General features: G+C 54.5%; 1 protein-coding gene across 1 annotated transcript in view; it reads right to left on the bottom strand.

The window, feature by feature from the left end:
- The window catches only part of EPHB4 (EPH receptor B4), a 54,370-nt gene extending 49,334 nt beyond the window's left edge, over positions 1-5,036 (bottom strand). The window contains exon 1 of the mRNA XM_060255412.1: positions 4,948-5,036. Within this exon, the coding sequence (XP_060111395.1) occupies positions 4,948-4,999 (52 nt within the window). The 5' untranslated portion in view covers positions 5,000-5,036. The remainder of the gene's footprint in view (positions 1-4,947) is intronic.
- Between the last annotated feature and the right edge of the window lie 13,046 nt (positions 5,037-18,082).

The raw sequence follows: 18,082 nt of genomic DNA, 5'->3' as shown, positions 1-18,082 counted from the left end.
AATATCCCAGGGCTTTTTTGGTAGCAGGATCTCCTTTGCCGATTAGGCCGCACACCCTTCATGTAGCCAGTCCTCCAAGAGCTTACAGTTGGCCCTGGAAGAAGAGCCCTGTATACTCTTGGAGGACTGGCTTCATAAGAGGAGTTTGGCCTAAGAGGCAAAGGAGTTCCTGCTACAAAAAAAGCCCTGGAATATTCAAATAAAGAGAGGAAGAGATTGGATTTATACCCCACCCTTCACTCAAAGGCTCAGAGCGGCTTACAATCCCCTTCTCTTCCTCTCCCCACAACAGACGCCCTGTGAGGCAGGTAAGGCTGACAGATCTCTCAGAGAACTACTCTTGAGAGAATGGCTCTGAGAGAACTGAGGCTGATCAAAGGCCACGCCAGCAGCTGCATACGTGGAGGAGTGGGGAATCAAATCCAGTTCTCCCAGATCAGAGTCTGTGCTCTTAACCACTACACCAAACTGGCCTCCAGCGTATAACATTCGCAAAGGAAGAAGGTCTACTCTGGGACCTCGGATCTCTTTCTGCAGCTGGGGCATGAATGATCTGTCTTAATTGATTCCATGCCACAAACTTTAAGTGCCTCACTGGATCAGACCCAAATCCCCTCCCCTCGGTGCTCGCTGCAGGAGTCCACACAACCTGCAGGCACTCCGGGGTCCCCAGCCTGAGCTAGAAACCCCAGCCCTGGCCTCAAATTCCAACTCTCCCACGACGAGCTGAGCCTCCATGCTCCACCATACGACCCTGGCTGCCGATGGCAGGGAGTGCCCTCTTCCCCAGGGACCTTGCCATCTGGCAAAAAGTGGGCTCTGGACAAGCAACAGGCCGGTCCAAACAAGACGGCGGGCAAGCACAAAACGCCACAGGTGAGTTCTTCTGCCACAGACAACATCCCACAATTACCCTGTCCTGATTTAAGCGAGATTTGCAAGAATGGGCAGAACTGCAAGGGAACACAAGTGAGCCAGAAACGGTGCGTGGAAAAGCCCAGAGGACACTGGAGAGGTTGGAACAGGACCCTGAAAAACTGGACTCTTTCGGCAGGAGAGCAAGAGACAAAAGGGGCGGGGGGGGGGTCCAGCAGTTGAGGTTAATGATTAGAAACAGCACAGGGAGAATAAATAGATGTGGTTTGCTTTCTCTTGAAATCCAGGAGTCCAAGGCCAGCCACAGACACTGAGGGGCACCCAACATAAACCCAGCATGGAATCTGCAGCTAACATCAAACGCATCTCTAACACCCCAGATGATTTTAGAAAAAGGAATCAGTTTATATGGAAACTGGCCAAACCAGGGGCTCTTAGCTATGATTGACTAAATGTAGAACCGCCATGTTCAAAGGCAGTATATCTCCAGACCCTAATCAAGACAACCAATGTTCTCTCTAAGCTGCAGTCTTGTGAGCAAAAAACTCTTACTTGGTGCGTTACTGGCATTAATGAGCTACCGCATCGATTAATGTGCTCTGGGGTCATCCTTCCTGAGCTAAGACAAAAATGTGTGAGCTGGAGGCTAAAGATCTGTGAGTTGGCTCATGCAAACTCAGCTTAGAGGGAACACGGTAGGCCACCGACTGTTAAAGAGAGCAGAGGAGCACTTCTGGCCTGATCCTGCAAAGCAGCCCCAAAGATCATCCTGGGATGCTCAAAAGCAGGGTAGAAAGGAAGGAAGCGCTGTTTATTATCTCTGCCTCTCCAGTCATCCCAGCAGGGACCCAAAGCACCTGACGTCATTCTCCTCTCTGCTGTTTTATCTTCAAGAACACCCCTGTGAGGTAAGCTAGGGGGAGAGTGTGGGGCTCACCGAGCGTCACCCAGCGAGCTTCTAAGATAGTAGTCTGACACTTTAACCACCACACCCTGCTGGCTCTCAGTATCTGAGAAGCTGGTGTAGTTTCAGCCCTCACTCTCCTAGTCAGGAGATCCAGGCCTGCGACACCGGAACTCGCAACCCCTTCCCTCTCGCTTCCCTGGTTTTGTTTTGCGTCTCTCAGGCTGGGTTTACCTCTTGGTGCCAGCACCCATCCTGTGCTTGAAAACTTGCAAGCAAGTTTGCTCTGGGAAGACAAGAACCCAACGGGTGTGTTTGCAAAGGGGAGGGGGGGGGACTGGAATTCTACCTTTGATAAGAGGCACAGAAGCTCCTGGAGGAGCAAAGGGATTACGGGCCTTGGCAGATCCAAAGGAGGCAAAGAGGGAGCGTTGCCTTTGATAGCCAAGCCAGGCGCTGAGATGAAAGCCGTCTGGCCTCCCCTCCCTGCGGAAAGAGGAGCAGGCTGATCTCGATCTCGGGATCCCACAAAACTTGTAACTTAGTATGTTTTGGGCATCCAGGCAGTATTGGAACTCATAGTCCACCCTAAACTATCCCACTACAATACATCACAAGGAGCCAGAGTGCGGGGAGTTCAGAATATCAAACCAGGATATAAGAGACACAGGTTCAAATCCCCACTCTGCTACAAGAAGCTTGCTAGGTGACCTCGGCCTGTCACATTCTTGGCCTAGTTGACCCTACAGGGTTGTTGTGAGAATAAAATGGAGAACAAGGCACCAATAAAGTAAGTAAGGAAACCCTCAGGCCACAAGAGTAACACAGGGGCATTCTACTGCAATCTGTGCCAGAGGACCTTAGGTTCAAATCCTGCTTTTGGCTCTCTGTCAATAGACTACATGCTTCGAAGGCAGAAGGTCCCAGGCTGAATCTGGAGTGACATCATACCAGAAGGCCTCCCTTCTCCAGTCTGAGTAGACAATACTGATTTGGGGAGGGATGGTGGCTCAGTGGTAGAGCATGTGCTTGGTAACCAGAAGGTCCTAGGTTCAATCCCTGGCATCTCCAACTAAAAAGGGTCCAGGCAAGTAAGCATGAAAAACCTCAGCTGGAGAGCCGCTGCCAGTCTGAGTAGACAAGACTGACTTTGAGGGACCCAGGGGGGTCTGATTCAGTAGAAGGCAGCTCATACTTTCATATGTTTGGGGAGGGATGGTGGCTCAGTGGTAGAGCATCTGCTTGGTAACATGAAGATCCCAGGTTCAATCCCCAGCATCTCCAACTAAAAAGGGTCCAGGCAAATAGGCGTGAAAAACCTCCGCTTGAGACCCTGGAGAGCCGCTGCCAGTCTGAGTAGACAATACTAACTTTGATGGACCCAAGAGGGTCTGATTCAGCAGAAGGCAGCTTCATAGGTTCATATGTTCTCTCCCCCCAAGGGAAGAGACTGTAGCCTGCCAAACCAGGGTGGGGGGGGGGGCTTCCTGGCTTGTCTGCTAATACAGCATGGGCTGTAGAAAGATCCAGCAGCAAACATCTCCCCCGCCCTTCAGATCTGCCCTTTGGGGATAGAAGAGGCGTGGACAAGGACCTCCCAGGGCATTGGGGCCTGCCACCCCCCTCTCCTGCCCAAAGCCAAAACAACTGGGGGGAGGGGGCTGCCTCCAGAAGGTGTGTAGTCAGGTGGGGCCCTGAGCAGACACTGGAGTGGTCTGAAAGAAGAGTCCGTGGGGAGTGGCGGTGGCCCCCCCATCTGCAGCTTTGGAGGCAGACAGCAGAGCTCTCTTCTTGGGGGGGGGGGGGGGTTGAAGACTTGCAAGATGACCTACGTGGGGCTGGAGGGACCACAATAGAGGAATTCAATTAATGCATCACACGCTCCAGAGATCCTTCACAGCCCTGGGACAGACCTGACCCAGGAGGAGAGCACAGATTGGGGTGAGGGGGGGGGGAGGGATGGAAAGGAACTGAAGGTATTGGAAGAAAAAGTGCGGCTGCTGGGGGGGGGGCGGTCCAGCTTGACGGAAGGGGGGATTTCTTTGTGCATTTCCGAAAGGAGCCTGTGAAGTTCAGCTGCCCCCAAATTCCTTGTTTTGCTCAGCGGCAGGAGGGGGGAGAAGAGAGACCGACGGAACTTAAACACGGCCATTTCTCTGGTCCGTCTGTCCATTTAATCCCTTTTCAATGAGATTTCAGCTCCTGCCGAGGGATGAATGAACGAAAGGGGGGGGGGCAAAAGAAAGAAAAAGGGGAGGAAGAGGTGCAGGATTAAATGGGGGGAGGGATAGGCGCTGGGTGCTCCCCAGGCCTGGAGAATGTCTTCCAAAGGCTGCGTGGGGGGGGGGGAGCTGCAGAGATGGGGGGGGGCTGGTGGTGGGGAGGAGAGCCAGCTCTCTTGGGTTCTCTGAAACAGGAGTGGGACTTGGGGGGGGGGGGTGTTGGAGTTGGCTGTTCAGAGGCCCAGAGGAGGAAAAAAAGCTTTCCCCTCACAAAAGCAAAGTCTGGCTGCAGTCAGCAGAGAGAGGGGCACCAAGGTGCCTCTCTAACCACTAGCCCACACTCCTCTCCCAAGGCCTAGATTAGAACAATTCGGGCAGCAAGTCAGCCCTTCCCTTGCAAGGATCCAACTGCCCCCCCCTCCAGGCCCCTCTCTGCTGCAGAGAGCCCCCCTTTCACTGCCCCCCCCCCCAGACTTGCCTTTGGAAACAAAAACTGGCTTTTTGAAAAAGCAGAGCAGCAAGAGGAGGAGGAGGCCGGTGGGTCTCCTGGGAGGGCGGGCGAGGGGAGCCCCCAAGGAGGGGGCAGCCGGGAAAGGGGGGCGAGCAGCGGCGGAGATGAAAGAGAGGAGGAGCCGGGCAATCGTTGTCTGGGGGGGGGGGGAGGCGGGTGCAGAGGGATCGATGGCTTCTCTCCCCAGATCAATGCGGACTTGAAAGACTTCGAGGGAGCTAAAGAGGCTGCGGCGGGGAAGCAGCAGAAACTCCTGGGGGGGGGGATAGAGAAGGGGCCCCCAGCCTGAGCCCCCGCCGCGCCCCCTCCTCCTCCCGACTTCTGCAAGCGCCAAGCCAACTTCTGCTCCCCTCCCCTCCCTGGGGTCGGGGGGGGGGGCTTTCTGGCCGCGGAGTCCCGCTTCCCAGCCCCCTCCCCTGCCTGGGGGTCCTCACCTTCCACGGCTGCGGCTAGGGAAACCCAGAGGTAAAGAAGCCGCAGCTCCATAGCGCCAGGGCCGCCAGAGTTCCTCCGCGAAGGACGCGCCCCCCGCCGCAGCCAAGCGGCTACCCCCGGGCGGGAGCCGGGAAAGTAATCCGAAGGAGCAGCAGCGCCCCCCGCTCCCGGGCTCTCTCGCGCGGCGCCGTCGAGGGGCGATCCAAACCCGCGGCCCGCCGACTGCAGAGCAAGCGCTCAGGCGCCCCCCCGCCAGGCATCCATCGCGCCCCCTCCCGAGTGCGGCAGCGGCCGCGGCAAGAACTTTCTTGGCAGTCCAGCTGCACGGGGGTCTTCCTCTTGCCAGAAGGAGAAAACGAGGCGTCGCGGGGAGGGGGGGGCTCTCAAAGACCATCCGAAGCGAAGCGGGCCCCTCCGAACTGCCGTCTTGGGGGAGAGCTGTCTCGGCGGGCGGGAGCTGGCTCTTCGGCCCCTGCGCCCCGCCCGGGCCGAGTCAGGCAGCCGTCCCGGGAGCAGACAAAAGCGCCAATGTTCCCCAGCGCCGCTCGCAAACCAGAAAGTCCGGAATGGCAGCAGCAGCAGCCTCCCAGCAGACGGCGTCGGACAAAGAAGAAAGCCCCGGCGGCGGCGGCGGCGGCGAAGTGGAGCAGGGCGGCGAGGAGAGGAGAGGAGAGGAGCCGAGCAGCGCTGGGTGGGAGCCAGCAGACGGGGCGGGGGGGGGGAGGGAAGTGGATCCGGGTTAGGAATTTGGGGGAAGCGGCCCGAGTGTCACTTCGGACGGGCCGCAGCCGCTGCCGCTCTTGCAGCTGCACGCGCCGGGCAGGGTTTCGGCCGAGCCCCTCCCACCTCTGTGCAAGAAAGAATCTCAGCAAAAACTCAGCCCCTCGTTTGCACGGCCCGGGCCGGCCTCCCCTCGAACGCCCCCTCCCTGGCACACGTGCAAAAGCAGGAGCACAAAGGCAGTTATGGAGAGACGGAGCCGATGGGGAAAGGACCCCCCTTCTCCCCCCCCCCGAAAAAAAGTTCCAAAAACTTTGGGAAAGGGGGGGGGAAATGCTGCCCTCTTGCAAAAGAGTTTGCAAAAGCACCCCCCAGGAGAACGAGTTGCAACGACCACTGCTGCCCCCCCCCCCAGGACGGTTGCAACCCGCCCCAGACGGTTTTGCACGGCGAGGCCCGTGGGGGGGGGGGGCAAGTGGGAGGCGCCGCTGCCGCCCCTCCTCCTCCACCTCCTCCGGCGGGTTGCAACCTGCCCTCCCCTTGGCGGGCCCGGCTCCGCGGGGCTTCCCCGGGAGGCCTTCAGGGCAGGGAATCCGCGGCAGGCCCAACCGCCACTGCGCCGGCTGCCCCCGGAGCAAGCACGTGTGAACGCTCATCCCGGGGCTGGTCGCGGGGAAACTTTGGCCGGTAGGCTTAGCACCAGCGGCCTTCTGGGAGGCATCGGCTAAAGTCTCAGTGAACACGCCCAGGGCCCAATCCACCCAATAAAGGCTGCAGACGAACAACACGACACGTGAAACAACAGCCAGCTAACTCGTGCTGGAGAAAGAGGCGAGGGGGGGGGCTGAGTACACGCGACTTCCGGGATCTCCCTCTCCGCCTCTTCTGCTTTGGCCCCAAGCCTGACTCTATGGGGGGGCCTCAGGTGAACTGCCTCTGCGCGTGGAAGCTCTATCAGAAGCCTTCCGCTGTGCCTAGGCCTCTGCTTCCCCCCTCCCCCTGCTGCTGCGGCAGCAACTTCCCCAACCCTTTGAAAAAAAAGCTCCCCCTCCCCAGCACTTCTTGTGGCAGTGAGTTCCATCAGTTCTAGCCATGCATCTGATGGGGAAGCATCTGTTGTCTCTCAGGAGCCCCCGCCCCCTCAGATGTGGGGAGGGGGTTGCTCCATAAGGGGGGGATGAACATGCCATATATATATGAACATATGAAGCTGCCTTCTACTGAATCGGACCCTCTTGGGTCCATCAAAGTCAGTATTGTCTACTCAGACTGGCAGCAGCTCTCCAGGGTCTCAAGCTGAGGTTTTTCACGCCTACTTCCCTGGACCCTTTTTAGTTAGAGATGCCGGGGATTGAACCTGGGACCTTCTGCTTACCAGGCAGATGCTCTTCCACTGAGCCACCGCCCCTCCCTGACCAGCCCCAAAGCCCCCATTGAATGGGGCAGAGCAGTTCTGAATGCTGCTTCTCCAACCCTAAAGCTGTTCTGTCCCCACAGCCCTGCACAAAGCCGTCCGGCCTCCACATTCTTAGCCCACACCAGCGACTTGAGATAGATGCTCATGAAGATCCATGGGGGGGGGGGGTCTCAGCAGAAGGAGGCCGCTGACTGGAGAGGCTGAGTTGCAGGGCTTTTCCTGCCTGGCTCCAGCCATCCGGAATGAAACAATTGCCTGCTGCCCTTTCCGCTCGGGCAGGGCTGCCCCGGCAGGCCGGGGAAGATGAGGCCGGAAAAGCCGTCCTGGGGGGAGCGCAGGCAGAGAGTGTCTCTTCTGGGCCAGAGGGAGAGTCAAGGGATCCCCCTCACTTCATCTCTCCTCTCCCCCACCCCACCCCTTTCCACGAAGCCAGGCCTTCCAGTTCCCAGCACTGCTGGTTCTGGTGCCTGAAGCCTCTCTCCAGAGCCCCACAGCCAGGTTCCAAACTCCTTTCCCTCCTCTTGTACCCCAGGTTCTACTCACCAGCCCAGGAAACGCAGCGGGAATGAGAAAAGCTTCACCTGCTGGATTTCTGCCTGTCATGGAACAGCATTAAAGGAGCAGGACAAGTTTGAGACTCGGGGTACCTTAAAGACCAACAAAGTTTTATCCAAGACATACGCTTTTTGTGTGTATGCACACTTTCCTCAGGTAACAGTGGAAGAGAAATTACCAGTCCATGCATAGAGGCAGACTGTGAGCTAATTCACTCTCTATATGTATGGACTGGCAATTTCCATTTCCTTGTATCTGAGGAAGTGAGCGAACACAGGAAAGCTCCTACCTTGACTAACACTTTGTTGATCGTAAGAGGTGCCCCTGGACTCAAATTTGTTCTGCTGCTTCAGAGCAAGCACGGCTACACAACTGAATGGCACAGGAGGTTGGTGTCAACCAACTGGGTTGCATTTTGGAACTCAGTACCAGGACTGGCCCAATGCAAGCTGCGCTTACAGTAAGAAATGAGAGCCAGCGTGGTACAGGGGTTAGAATGTTAAGAACATAAGAGTGGTCATTGAGAGAGCCAGTCTGGTGTAGTGGTTAAATGTACGGACTCTTATCTGGGTGAACCAGGTTTGATTCCCCACTCCTCCACTTGCAGCTGCTGGAATGGCCTTGGGTTAGCCAGAGCTCTCGCAGGAGTTGTCCTTGAAAGGGCAGCTGCTGGGAGAGCTCTCTCAGCCCCACCCACCTCACAGAGTGTCTATTGTGGGGGAGGAAGGGAAAGGAGACTGTGAGCCACTCTGAGATTCAGAGAATAGGGTGGGATATAAATCTACAGTCTTCTTCTTCACTTGCAGCTGCTGGAATGGCCTTGGGTCAGTCATAGCTATCGCAGGAGTTGTCCTTGAAAGGGCAGCTTCCATGAGAGCTCTCTCAGCCCCACCCACCTCACAGGGTGTCTGTTGTGTGGGGAGAAGATATAGGAGACTGTAAGCCGCTCTGAGACTGATTCAGAGAGGGAGGGGGGTGTAAATCTGCAATTCTTCATGCTGGATCATTTCCCCTAGGAGAAACTGAGACAGAAAGGCTGGGCCACAGCCTGTGGTAGAAGGCCCACTGGCCACTGGAGTGCCATGTAACATGCCAGTTATCACATCAGGGGATCGACCTTCCTCTGTTTTGGAAGCCCTTCTGCACTCTGCACATGCTTGAAAGCCCCCTTGCTTTCAGTATTACTCCAATGAGGTTGCTTGCGGAATCAGGAGGTGAGCAAAGCCCTCTTCTTTCCTAGTTATTTAACAGCAATGAATAACGATCTCTGCTCGTTTTTCCACCCAAGCGCACCCCCCCCCCCATTCTGGGTGGAAAAAATTCCAACTGCCAGGGGAGGTCAGCAGCCAGAAAACCTGTCTCTCCCCTTCCGGGGTTATCTCCTTGGCCAGCTGCAACAATCACACGCGCCTCACCCCTCTGTAGGTCAGGCGTGGGGCAGGAAACAGAAGGGGCAAAGCTCACATGCTTTGGTGGGGGAAGAGCGGACCCACCGATGCCTGGACTCCTCACCAGCGGATCACATCTGGGGCCCTGCACATTGCCCACACATGGAGGGAATGCGCCTTTATTGCTTTGATCAAGCGGCCCTTGTCGAGCGTTGGTGCTGGGGTCCGGGGGGGGGGGGCACGGATGGGAAAGGAAACAAAGAGAGAAAGGCCTCAGCTGAAGCCACACACACACCCCAAACATGTCGCCAAAGCAAAGCTCTCCGGCTCTTGGACATGCCTGACGGATGCCCCCCCCCCCCAGGCTCTCTCCTCCCCACTGGCCTCTCCAGTCTGCAGCCTGTGGCGGAAGCTCGTGGGCATGAGCGAGGCGGCTGGACCCAGTGCAGCCATTTGGCATTCATTCATTCATGTCTCATGGAGCCCCGTGGCACAGAGTGTTAAAGCTGCAGTCCTAAACTCTGCTCACGACCTGAGTTCAATCCCAGCGGAAGCTGGATTCAGGTAGCCGCCTCCAGTTTGACTCAGCCTTCCATCCTTCTGAGGTCAGTCAAAGGAGTTCCCAGCTTGCTGGGGGAGAAGCGTAGAGGACTGGGGAAGGCAAGGGCAAACCACCCTGTAAAAAGTCTGCCGTGAAAACGTGACAGCAACGTCACCCCAGAGTCGGAAACGACTGGCGCTTGCACAGGGGACCTTTCCTTTCCTTTTCCATTTGTGTCAAGCTTCCTTCCTGAGCTTACAGCATCCTCCTCCCCTCCTCTAATCTCTCCCAACAACCCCGCGAGGTAGGCCAGGCTGAGAGCTTGTGATGGGCCCAAGGTCACCCAGCAAGCTCTCGTGGTAGAGGTGGGGATTCGAACTCGGGTCACTCAGGGTCTTAGTTTGCCACTCTACCCACTGACTTAGTTTGCCACCCTGGCTCTCACGAGAGACTCTGACGGTGGGTTCTCTTGTGCCAGGCCTAGACTATCCTCCCCTTGCAAAATGCCAGCCGTGGCCTTGGCCACCCCATTGCCCCCTGGCCCCAGAAGCGATGCCCATCCCGCTGAGGTCTGCGGACCAGCCGAGCTCCTGTGGCGCATCAGCATGCCACCCCATGCAAACCAGCCTGGGCCTTGGATCTGTGGCTTCTCATCCCCCCACCCCAACGTCCTGGGAGAGGGTCCCTGTTTCTTCGAGGGACCCTACAATGCGGAGTCTGCAAGCACCAAAGAACTGCAGGGAAAGTGCAAGGCAGAGGGGGGGAGGGGGGTGTTGCATATGTGTTTCGCATCCTCCCCCTCCCTTTTGCTCCCGCCTCTTCCACTGAAGGAATCCAACAGGTCCCGCCCGGCAGCTCCAGATACAAATTGGTTCCAGACCGAGCTGAGCAGGGAATCCGGCGGGTCTCCGGCTGGCTGGCTGGCTGGTTGGCTGCAGCGCTCTCGGGGAAACCAGCCTGTTTTGAATTATGCTGGCTCTGCTCCCCCTCCCACCCAAATTTCTCCTCTGCATCCGGACTAGGGGGTGGGATGCCAAAAGAGGGGAAAGGAGGCAAGCAGGGAAACCCCCCAGCAGGTTCTCTTGGGATCCGCGAGGGCTTGGGGTACCACTTTGGGCCTCTGCTGAGGGTCTTCTCACTGGGCCCCCAAGAGAGTCAGAGCTGGGAGGGGGTGGTGTGGAGAGAGCAACACAGAATCTGTAGGCTGCCGGCCTGGAGATAACTCTGACAGGTCTCCCCAGATGTTCCTCATCTGTTGGCCGTCTCTGTGCGTTTCTAACGTCTCCATCCACCTTCTTTTTCTGCAGCAGTCTTTAAAATCCCTGTGAGCTGGCAAATGGATTGGGGGGCACCCCCCCCCCACGCACACACATGGTGTGGAATGCTGTCAGTTGGAGACAATGAGACCCCTTCTCCCCTCCCCCCCACATGTTCCTCTGGAAGCGATGGCCCTCTGTTAGGCTCCCTTTCAGCTCCACCCTCCCAAATCTGCAGCCCCGCCTCTCCCCGCCCCCAGCCCAGGAGTGCTGGCTTTCTGCCCCTCCCTCCTTGCTTCAACCTGCTAGAAACACCCACAGCTCTCCCGGAGAACTTCTGCCTTTCGCTGGGCTCACAGACTTTTGTTCCTGCGAAGGATTCATTCATCTCTTGCCCCGTTTCCCTTATCCACACCATGTGTTTCTGCGCTGCTTTCCAAACTGGGAAAATTCTTTTATTCTCTCCTTTCTCTTGGGAGAAGAGACCCATGGCGCAGAGTGCTAAAGCTGCAGTACTGCAGTCCTAAGCTCTGCTCACGACCTGAGTTCGATCCTGGCGGAAGCTGGGTTTTCAGGTAGCTGGCTCGAGGTTGACTCAGGCTTCCATCCTTCTGAGCTGGGTAAAATGAGTCCCCAGCTTGCTGGGGGGAAGTGTCGATGACTGCGGAAGGCAATGGCAAACTGCCCCGTAAAAAGTCTGCCGTGGAAATGTTGTGAGAGCAACGTCACCCCAGAATCGGAAACGACTGGTGCTTGCACAGGGGACCTTTCCTTTTCTTCCTTTTCCAGAAGAGCCCAGTGGTGCAGAGTGTTAAAGCTGCAGTACTGCAGTCCTAAGCTCTGCTCACAACCTGAGTTCAATCCCAGCGGAAGCTGGGTTTTCAGGTAGCTGGCTCGAGGTTGACGCAGCCTTCCATCCTTCCGAGGTTGGTAAAATGAGTCCCCAGCTTGCTGGGGGGAAAGCGTAGATGACTGGGGAAGGCAATGGCAAACCACCCTGTTAAAAGTCTGCCGTGAAAACATTGTGAGAGCAACGTCACCGCAGAGTCGGAAGCGACTGGTGCTTGCACAGGGGACCGTTCCTTTCCTTTCTTTCTCTTGGGAAGCCAGGGAAGGGAGGTGAGGGAATCGCACCCGCTTCCTCCCCCTGCCATCTTTGCCAGTCCAGCAGCTGATGTCTCCCCGGCCACCAACACAGCACCACCCCCAAGACACTGCTGTGGAGCAGCACTGTGTGTTGCCCTGGCACTTAACCCCTCCTCCCAAAAAAAACCCCTGAATCGGTGCCCACTTGGCAGAGGCCCAGCTTGTCCTGTTTGGCTTGGCAGCCTCCTGAAAGGGGCGGTTTCCACCCAGCACCACCAGGGAGCTGGAAGGAGAGGGGCAAAGGTCCGGCTATCAAAGGGCCCCGTTTGGGAACCAATTAAAAAGAAACAATGGCTCACTGCTGAAAAGAGACAGTCCTGAACTTGAGCACTGCTGCTCAGCACTCACCACTTCCTGCTACAGAACAGTATTGTCTACTCAGACTGGCAGCAGCTCTTGGGAACCTACCATCCTTCCAGCTGGAGTTGGCGGGGATTGAACCGGGGACCTACCGCATCCCACTCAGAGGCTCTCCCACTGAGACCCACCCTAGCAAGCTGCCTTTTATTGAGTCAGACCCTTCTGGGTCCATCAAAGCTCAATACTCTCTACTCAGACTGGCAGCCGCACTCCAGGGTCTCAGGCAGGCAGAGAAAGGTCTTTCCCACCCCCTCCTGCCTGGCCCTTTTTAACTGGAGATGCTGCCGGGGATTGAATTTAGGGGGAGGTATTTGTGAGTTTCCTGCATTGTTCAGGGGGTTGGACTAGATGACCCTGAAGGTCGCTTCTAACTCTGATTCTATGATTCTAAGTTCTAAGGTGGCGGCAGCTACAAGCATAGCCAGCTTTAAGAGGGAATTGGATAAAAATATGGAGCAGAGGTCCATCAGTGGCTATTAGCCACAGTATATATATGTGTGTGTGTATGTGTGTGTGTGTATATACACACACACACATATATTGGCCACTGTGTGACACACAGTGTTGGACTGGATGGGCCATTGGCCTGATTCAACATGGTTTCTCTTATGTTCTTCTGTGACTCAGAGAGTTGGACTGGATGGGCCACTGGCATGATCCAACATGGCTTCTCTTATGTGACACAGAGTGCTGGACTGGATGGGCCATTGGCCTGATTCAACATGGTTTCTCTTATGTTCTTCTGTGACTCAGAGTGTTGGACTGGATGGGCCACTGGCATGATCCAACATGGCTTCTCTTATGTGACACAGAGTGCTGGACTGGATGGGCCATTGGCCTGATCCAACAGGGCTTCTCTTATGTTCTTATGTGACACAGAGTGTTGGACTGGAGGGGCCACTGGCCTGATCCAACAGGACTTCTCTTATGTTCTGAATGCCAGACAGAGGCTCTACTATTGAGCCATGGCTCCACCTGCTCTCTTCTTTAGGAGCGCTTCATGCATTCTGGGGGTTGGATCTTTATTTTTATTTAGTCAAAACACTGTTATGCTGCCTTTTCCACCCAGTCAGGGTCTCCAAAGCAGCAAACATAATTTTAAAAACATCTGAATGATTAAAAACAACATTTAAAATGACAAAATAATTCCACATAAAGTCAGAACCCGGGAGGAGGTCCAGTCACCGTTACTGGGGGGGATGGCAAACAAAACAGAAAAGCTTTCAAAAGTTTCGGTGCCAAGACAGAGAAGGCCCTTCCTCGAGCCGCTGCCTACCTAGCCGCAGGTGGCGAGGACAACCAAAGCAGGGAATCTGAAAAGCGTTGCCCTGGCATTGGCCAGGTTTGGGTTCAGATTAAGCCTGAAAAGAACAGCAGTGATCGTGAGAGATCTTTCTTCCAAGGGTGGAGGCAATAGTGCGGGTGGGATACAGTCGGGGCACTACCCCCAAGAAGGAGCTTCCATGTGGAAAGCCCCAGGTTCGATTTCTGGCCTCTCCAGCAAGGAGGAGCTCCACCAGCACTGCCCAAGGGCCCAACCTAGCGCCCGCAAGAGAAGACCCACCACCCCCCGGAGATGCTCTCCCTCCTCTGCTCTCGCCCACCCACCCACCTCGAGGTCAACAGAGCCACCCTCCGGCCTCCCCCATGGCAGCCGTGCAGAACAATAGACCATGGCAGATGAATGCCTGGCAGCCGCGGGAGGAATTTCCTGAGCAGGAGCCGGGAAGGCAGATCATCAGGCTGCAAAATAATGGATTGTGCTGACTGTCAGAAACGAGTGTTCCCCGTCACTGGCCTGGCTTCCCTTCTTTTGGCCAGGCAAGAAAGGAAGGGGGGGGGGGAGACAGAGGAGGGTTGAGGCACAGGACTCCCAGCCCTCTTGGGGGAGTCTGGCTTCTAGACAGGGGCTTGTGGAAGATCAGACCTACAACGTGATCTTCACTGCGTTTACTTCATTTTATTTACATCATTTATGCTCTACCTTTCTCCACAAGAAAGGAAAGGTCCCCTGTGCAAGCACCAGTCGTTTCCGACTCTGGGGTGACGTTGCTTTCACAACGTTTTAACGGCAGACTTTTGACGGGGTGGCTTGCCGTTGCCTTCCCTAGCCATCTACACTTTTCCCCCAGCAAGCTGGGAACTCCGTTGACCGACCTCGGAAGGATAGAAGGCTGAGTCAACCTCAGGCCGGCTACCTGAATCCAGCTTCCGCCGGAATTGAACTCAGGTTGTGAGCAGGGAGCTCAGACTGCAGTATTGCTGCTTTACCACTCTGCACCACGTGGCCGCTACCTTTCTCCACACTGGGGACCCACACTGGCTGACATTCATCTCCTCTACTTTATCCTCCTAAGCACATAAGAGAAGCCATCTTGGATCCAGCCAGTGGCCCATCCAGTTCAGCATTCTGTGTCACACAGGGGCCTACATCCAGGTGCCCTCAGGGGGTCCATCAGAAGCCCTCCCACTCCTGCCCCCCAAGCACCAAGACTGTGTTCCGGCTAGACTTCGTGGCTCATAGCCACAGTTGGACCTTTGCTCTTAAGAACGTCATGCTTGACAGCTTCGTTATGGTGCTGAATTTTATTAATACCATTACTTTCTTGGGCCAAAAACTGCAGTATCTTGTGAAATGTGCCCTTCCTGCTGATGCACTTTATTTCGTTCTATCGCTTTGGGTTCTAACGTATTGTTTAAATTGTAGGTTTTTATTGTTCACTTTTTGTTGTAATCCACCCTGAGCCCGTTATGGGAAAGGGCGGAATATAAGCCTACTAAACAAATCAATAAAAACATAAGAGAAGCCATGTTGGATCAGACTAGTGGCCCATCCACGCCAGCCCTCTGTGTCACAAAGTGGGCGAAACCCAAGGGCCATCAGGAGGTCCACCAGCAGGGCCAGAACTCCAGAAGCCCTCCCACTGTGGCCCCCCAAGCACCAAGACTACAGAGCATCACAGCCCCAGACAGAGTGTTCCAGCTAGACTTCGTGGCTCATAGCCACTGATGAACCTCTGCTCCAGATGTTTATCCAGCCCCCCTCTTGAAGCTGTCTATGCTTGTAGCCGCCGCCACTTCCTGTGGCAGGGAATTCCACATGTTTATGAATTCAGGTTTTCAGCAGAGTCGTAACTCTTCAGGCTGCCTTGTGGGAAAATCCTCAAAGCCTGCATTTTCTTCGGAATCAACCCTCCCCTTATCTTTATCGATCTGCCATCTGGCTGCCATGCTGTGCTTCTGCTAGTGAGAGACATTTCTTTCACACCAATGGCACATGAAGGCCACATGTGAAGGCTACGCTGGTTGAGGCCAAAACTCTCCCCTGGGGAAATTCTCACTCATCCAGCACCTAGCAGAAATTGAGCTGCTACCCAAATGCAGCAGTTGCACGTCCGGCGTTCTTTGTAGCTATTTTGCACAAGTGGAAGCCCAGTTCCAACGAGACGCCAGCGCTCCGGGCTCAGCCAGCTTCACGATTGGAGACCCTGAGCCCTTCATGGTTGTTACAAAACAGCTGTTGGGACAGCCTTGGAATTGGGAGGCCAAGCCACAAGACCTCACTTAAGGCACATGCGTTATATTATCCGAACAAAAAAGGAGTCAATTTCACCTTTAAGACCAACTCAGTTTTATTCAGAACGTCAGCTTTCGCGTGCCTGCACACTTCTTCAGACGAGGAATGAGGCACAGTAAGAGAGCCACATACAGCTGGTGGGGTTTGGAATGCCAAGTGGCACAAAGTAAAAAACCAAGAGCAGAATAGTAAAATTAACAAATTCAGAAAACCTTTGATCTGGGTTGAATTAGCGTGGGAAACCATCCAACGGTAACATGTCAGAATGCCTGTTAATTATTCTATTTTTAATAAACCTGGGTCAAAAAGAAGGTATTTCATTCCCAGAAGTTTTTCCTGTCCAACTAATTTACCTTTTAAGAAGAAGAATTACAGACTTATACCCCGCCCTTCTCTCCGAATCAGAGAGCGCTTTACAATCTCCCATATCTTCTCCCCCCACGACAGACACCCTGTGAGGTGGGTGGGGCTGAGAGGGCTCTCACAGCAGCTGCCCTTTCAAGGACAACCTTTTAACATGTAACATAAATATATACATCATTCTAGTTTGCCATTTATTTATGTTACTTGTTAAAAGGTAAATTAGTTGGACAGGAAAAACTTCTGGGAAAGAAATACCTTCTTTTTGACCCAGGTTTATTAGCAATAGAATAATTAACAGGCATTTTCACATTCTGACATGTTGCTGTTGTTTTATGGTTTCCCATGCTAAGGCAACCCAGATAAAAGGTTTTCTGAATTTGTTAATTTTACTATTCTGCTATTGGCTTTTAACTTTGTACCACTGGGCATTCCAAACCCCACCACCTATATGTGGTTCTGCTTACTGTACCTCATTCCTCGTCTGAAGAAGTGTGCATGCACACGAAAGCTTACGTTCTGAATAAAACTAGGTTGGTCTTAAAGGTGCAATTGACTCCTATACTTCAGACCAACACGGCTGTCTATTTGGATTTATATTATCCGGTTACTTATAATCCACCTTTCTCTCATTGAGACTCCAGGCAGATTACATGGCACAAGTCAAGTACAATCAACACGGCGGGGTATCCAATGAGCAGTATCGAGGGGTTGGAAATCTGAGCACATACACAACTCCGGCAGAGCTGAGACAAAGCATGACCGTTTAAACTTAAGACGTTCCTGAGGTGTGGAAACTACCTCCTCTGGAGCAGACATACAGTGACAGGAAGCAAAATAGCAGTTCCTGTCCTTTTTCCAATGCAACTTTCTGACCATTTTGTTACAGTACAGTCCTACTTACTTGTGCAAAGAGCCCCCTTGAATGATTCTGCTTTGCATAGATTCAGGCGGGCAGCCGTGTCGACCCGAAGCAGCAGAAGAAAGTTTGAGCCCAGTGGCACCTGTAAGACCAACAACATTTTATTCCGGGTATAAGCTTTCATGTGCATGCACAACAGCACTTATACCCAGGATAAACCTTTGTTGGTCTTAAAGGTGCCTGACTGGACTCACATTCTTTTGCATAGTCTGCAGAAAGCCTTCCTCACTTTGTCAGGGCGCAGGCCATTCATGAGGTGGGGGCCCCACCAGAGTATGCACAAGTAGGGGCTTTCCATCCCGCCACTCTCAAGGGGGCTGAGGCTCAGAACAGAACCCCTGCTCGCTTGCTCCACATCTTGGCTTCAGTCACCGGCATGACCCCAGCAGGTTCTGAGCAAGACCCCTCACCTGGTCCAAGAAGCCAGTAAGAAGCTCAGCAGACCCTTGGCTCTGGCTCCATGCGTGCTTTGGTGATGCCGGGCACCAAATCGTACCCACAAGAAGTTCAGGTATAAGCTTTGAGACCAGTCAGGCACCTTTAAGACCAACGAAGTTTAATTCTGGGTAGAAGCTTTCATGTGCCAGCACACTGCTTCAGAGACAGCGAAGCAAGATTTCCTCAACTGTTCCATGGCAGTAGAGAGAAGGTGTGGACATATGGACATATGAAGCTGCCTTATACTGAATCAGACCCTTGGTCCATCAAAGTCAGTATTGTCTACTCAGACTGGCAGCGGCTCTCCAAGGTCTCACGCTGAGGTTTTTCACACCTATTTGCCTGGACCCTTTTTTGGAGATGCCAGGGATTGAACCTGGGACCTTCTGCTTCCCAAGCAGATGCTCTACCACTGAGCCACTGTCCCTCCCCACTGTGTGAGGGGGGTTAGTTG

The sequence above is a fragment of the Heteronotia binoei genome, chromosome 15, assembly GCF_032191835.1.
Source record: "Heteronotia binoei isolate CCM8104 ecotype False Entrance Well chromosome 15, APGP_CSIRO_Hbin_v1, whole genome shotgun sequence".
Classification (NCBI taxonomy): domain Eukaryota; kingdom Metazoa; phylum Chordata; class Lepidosauria; order Squamata; family Gekkonidae; genus Heteronotia; species Heteronotia binoei.
This window is presented reverse-complemented; position numbering and strand designations above follow the sequence as displayed.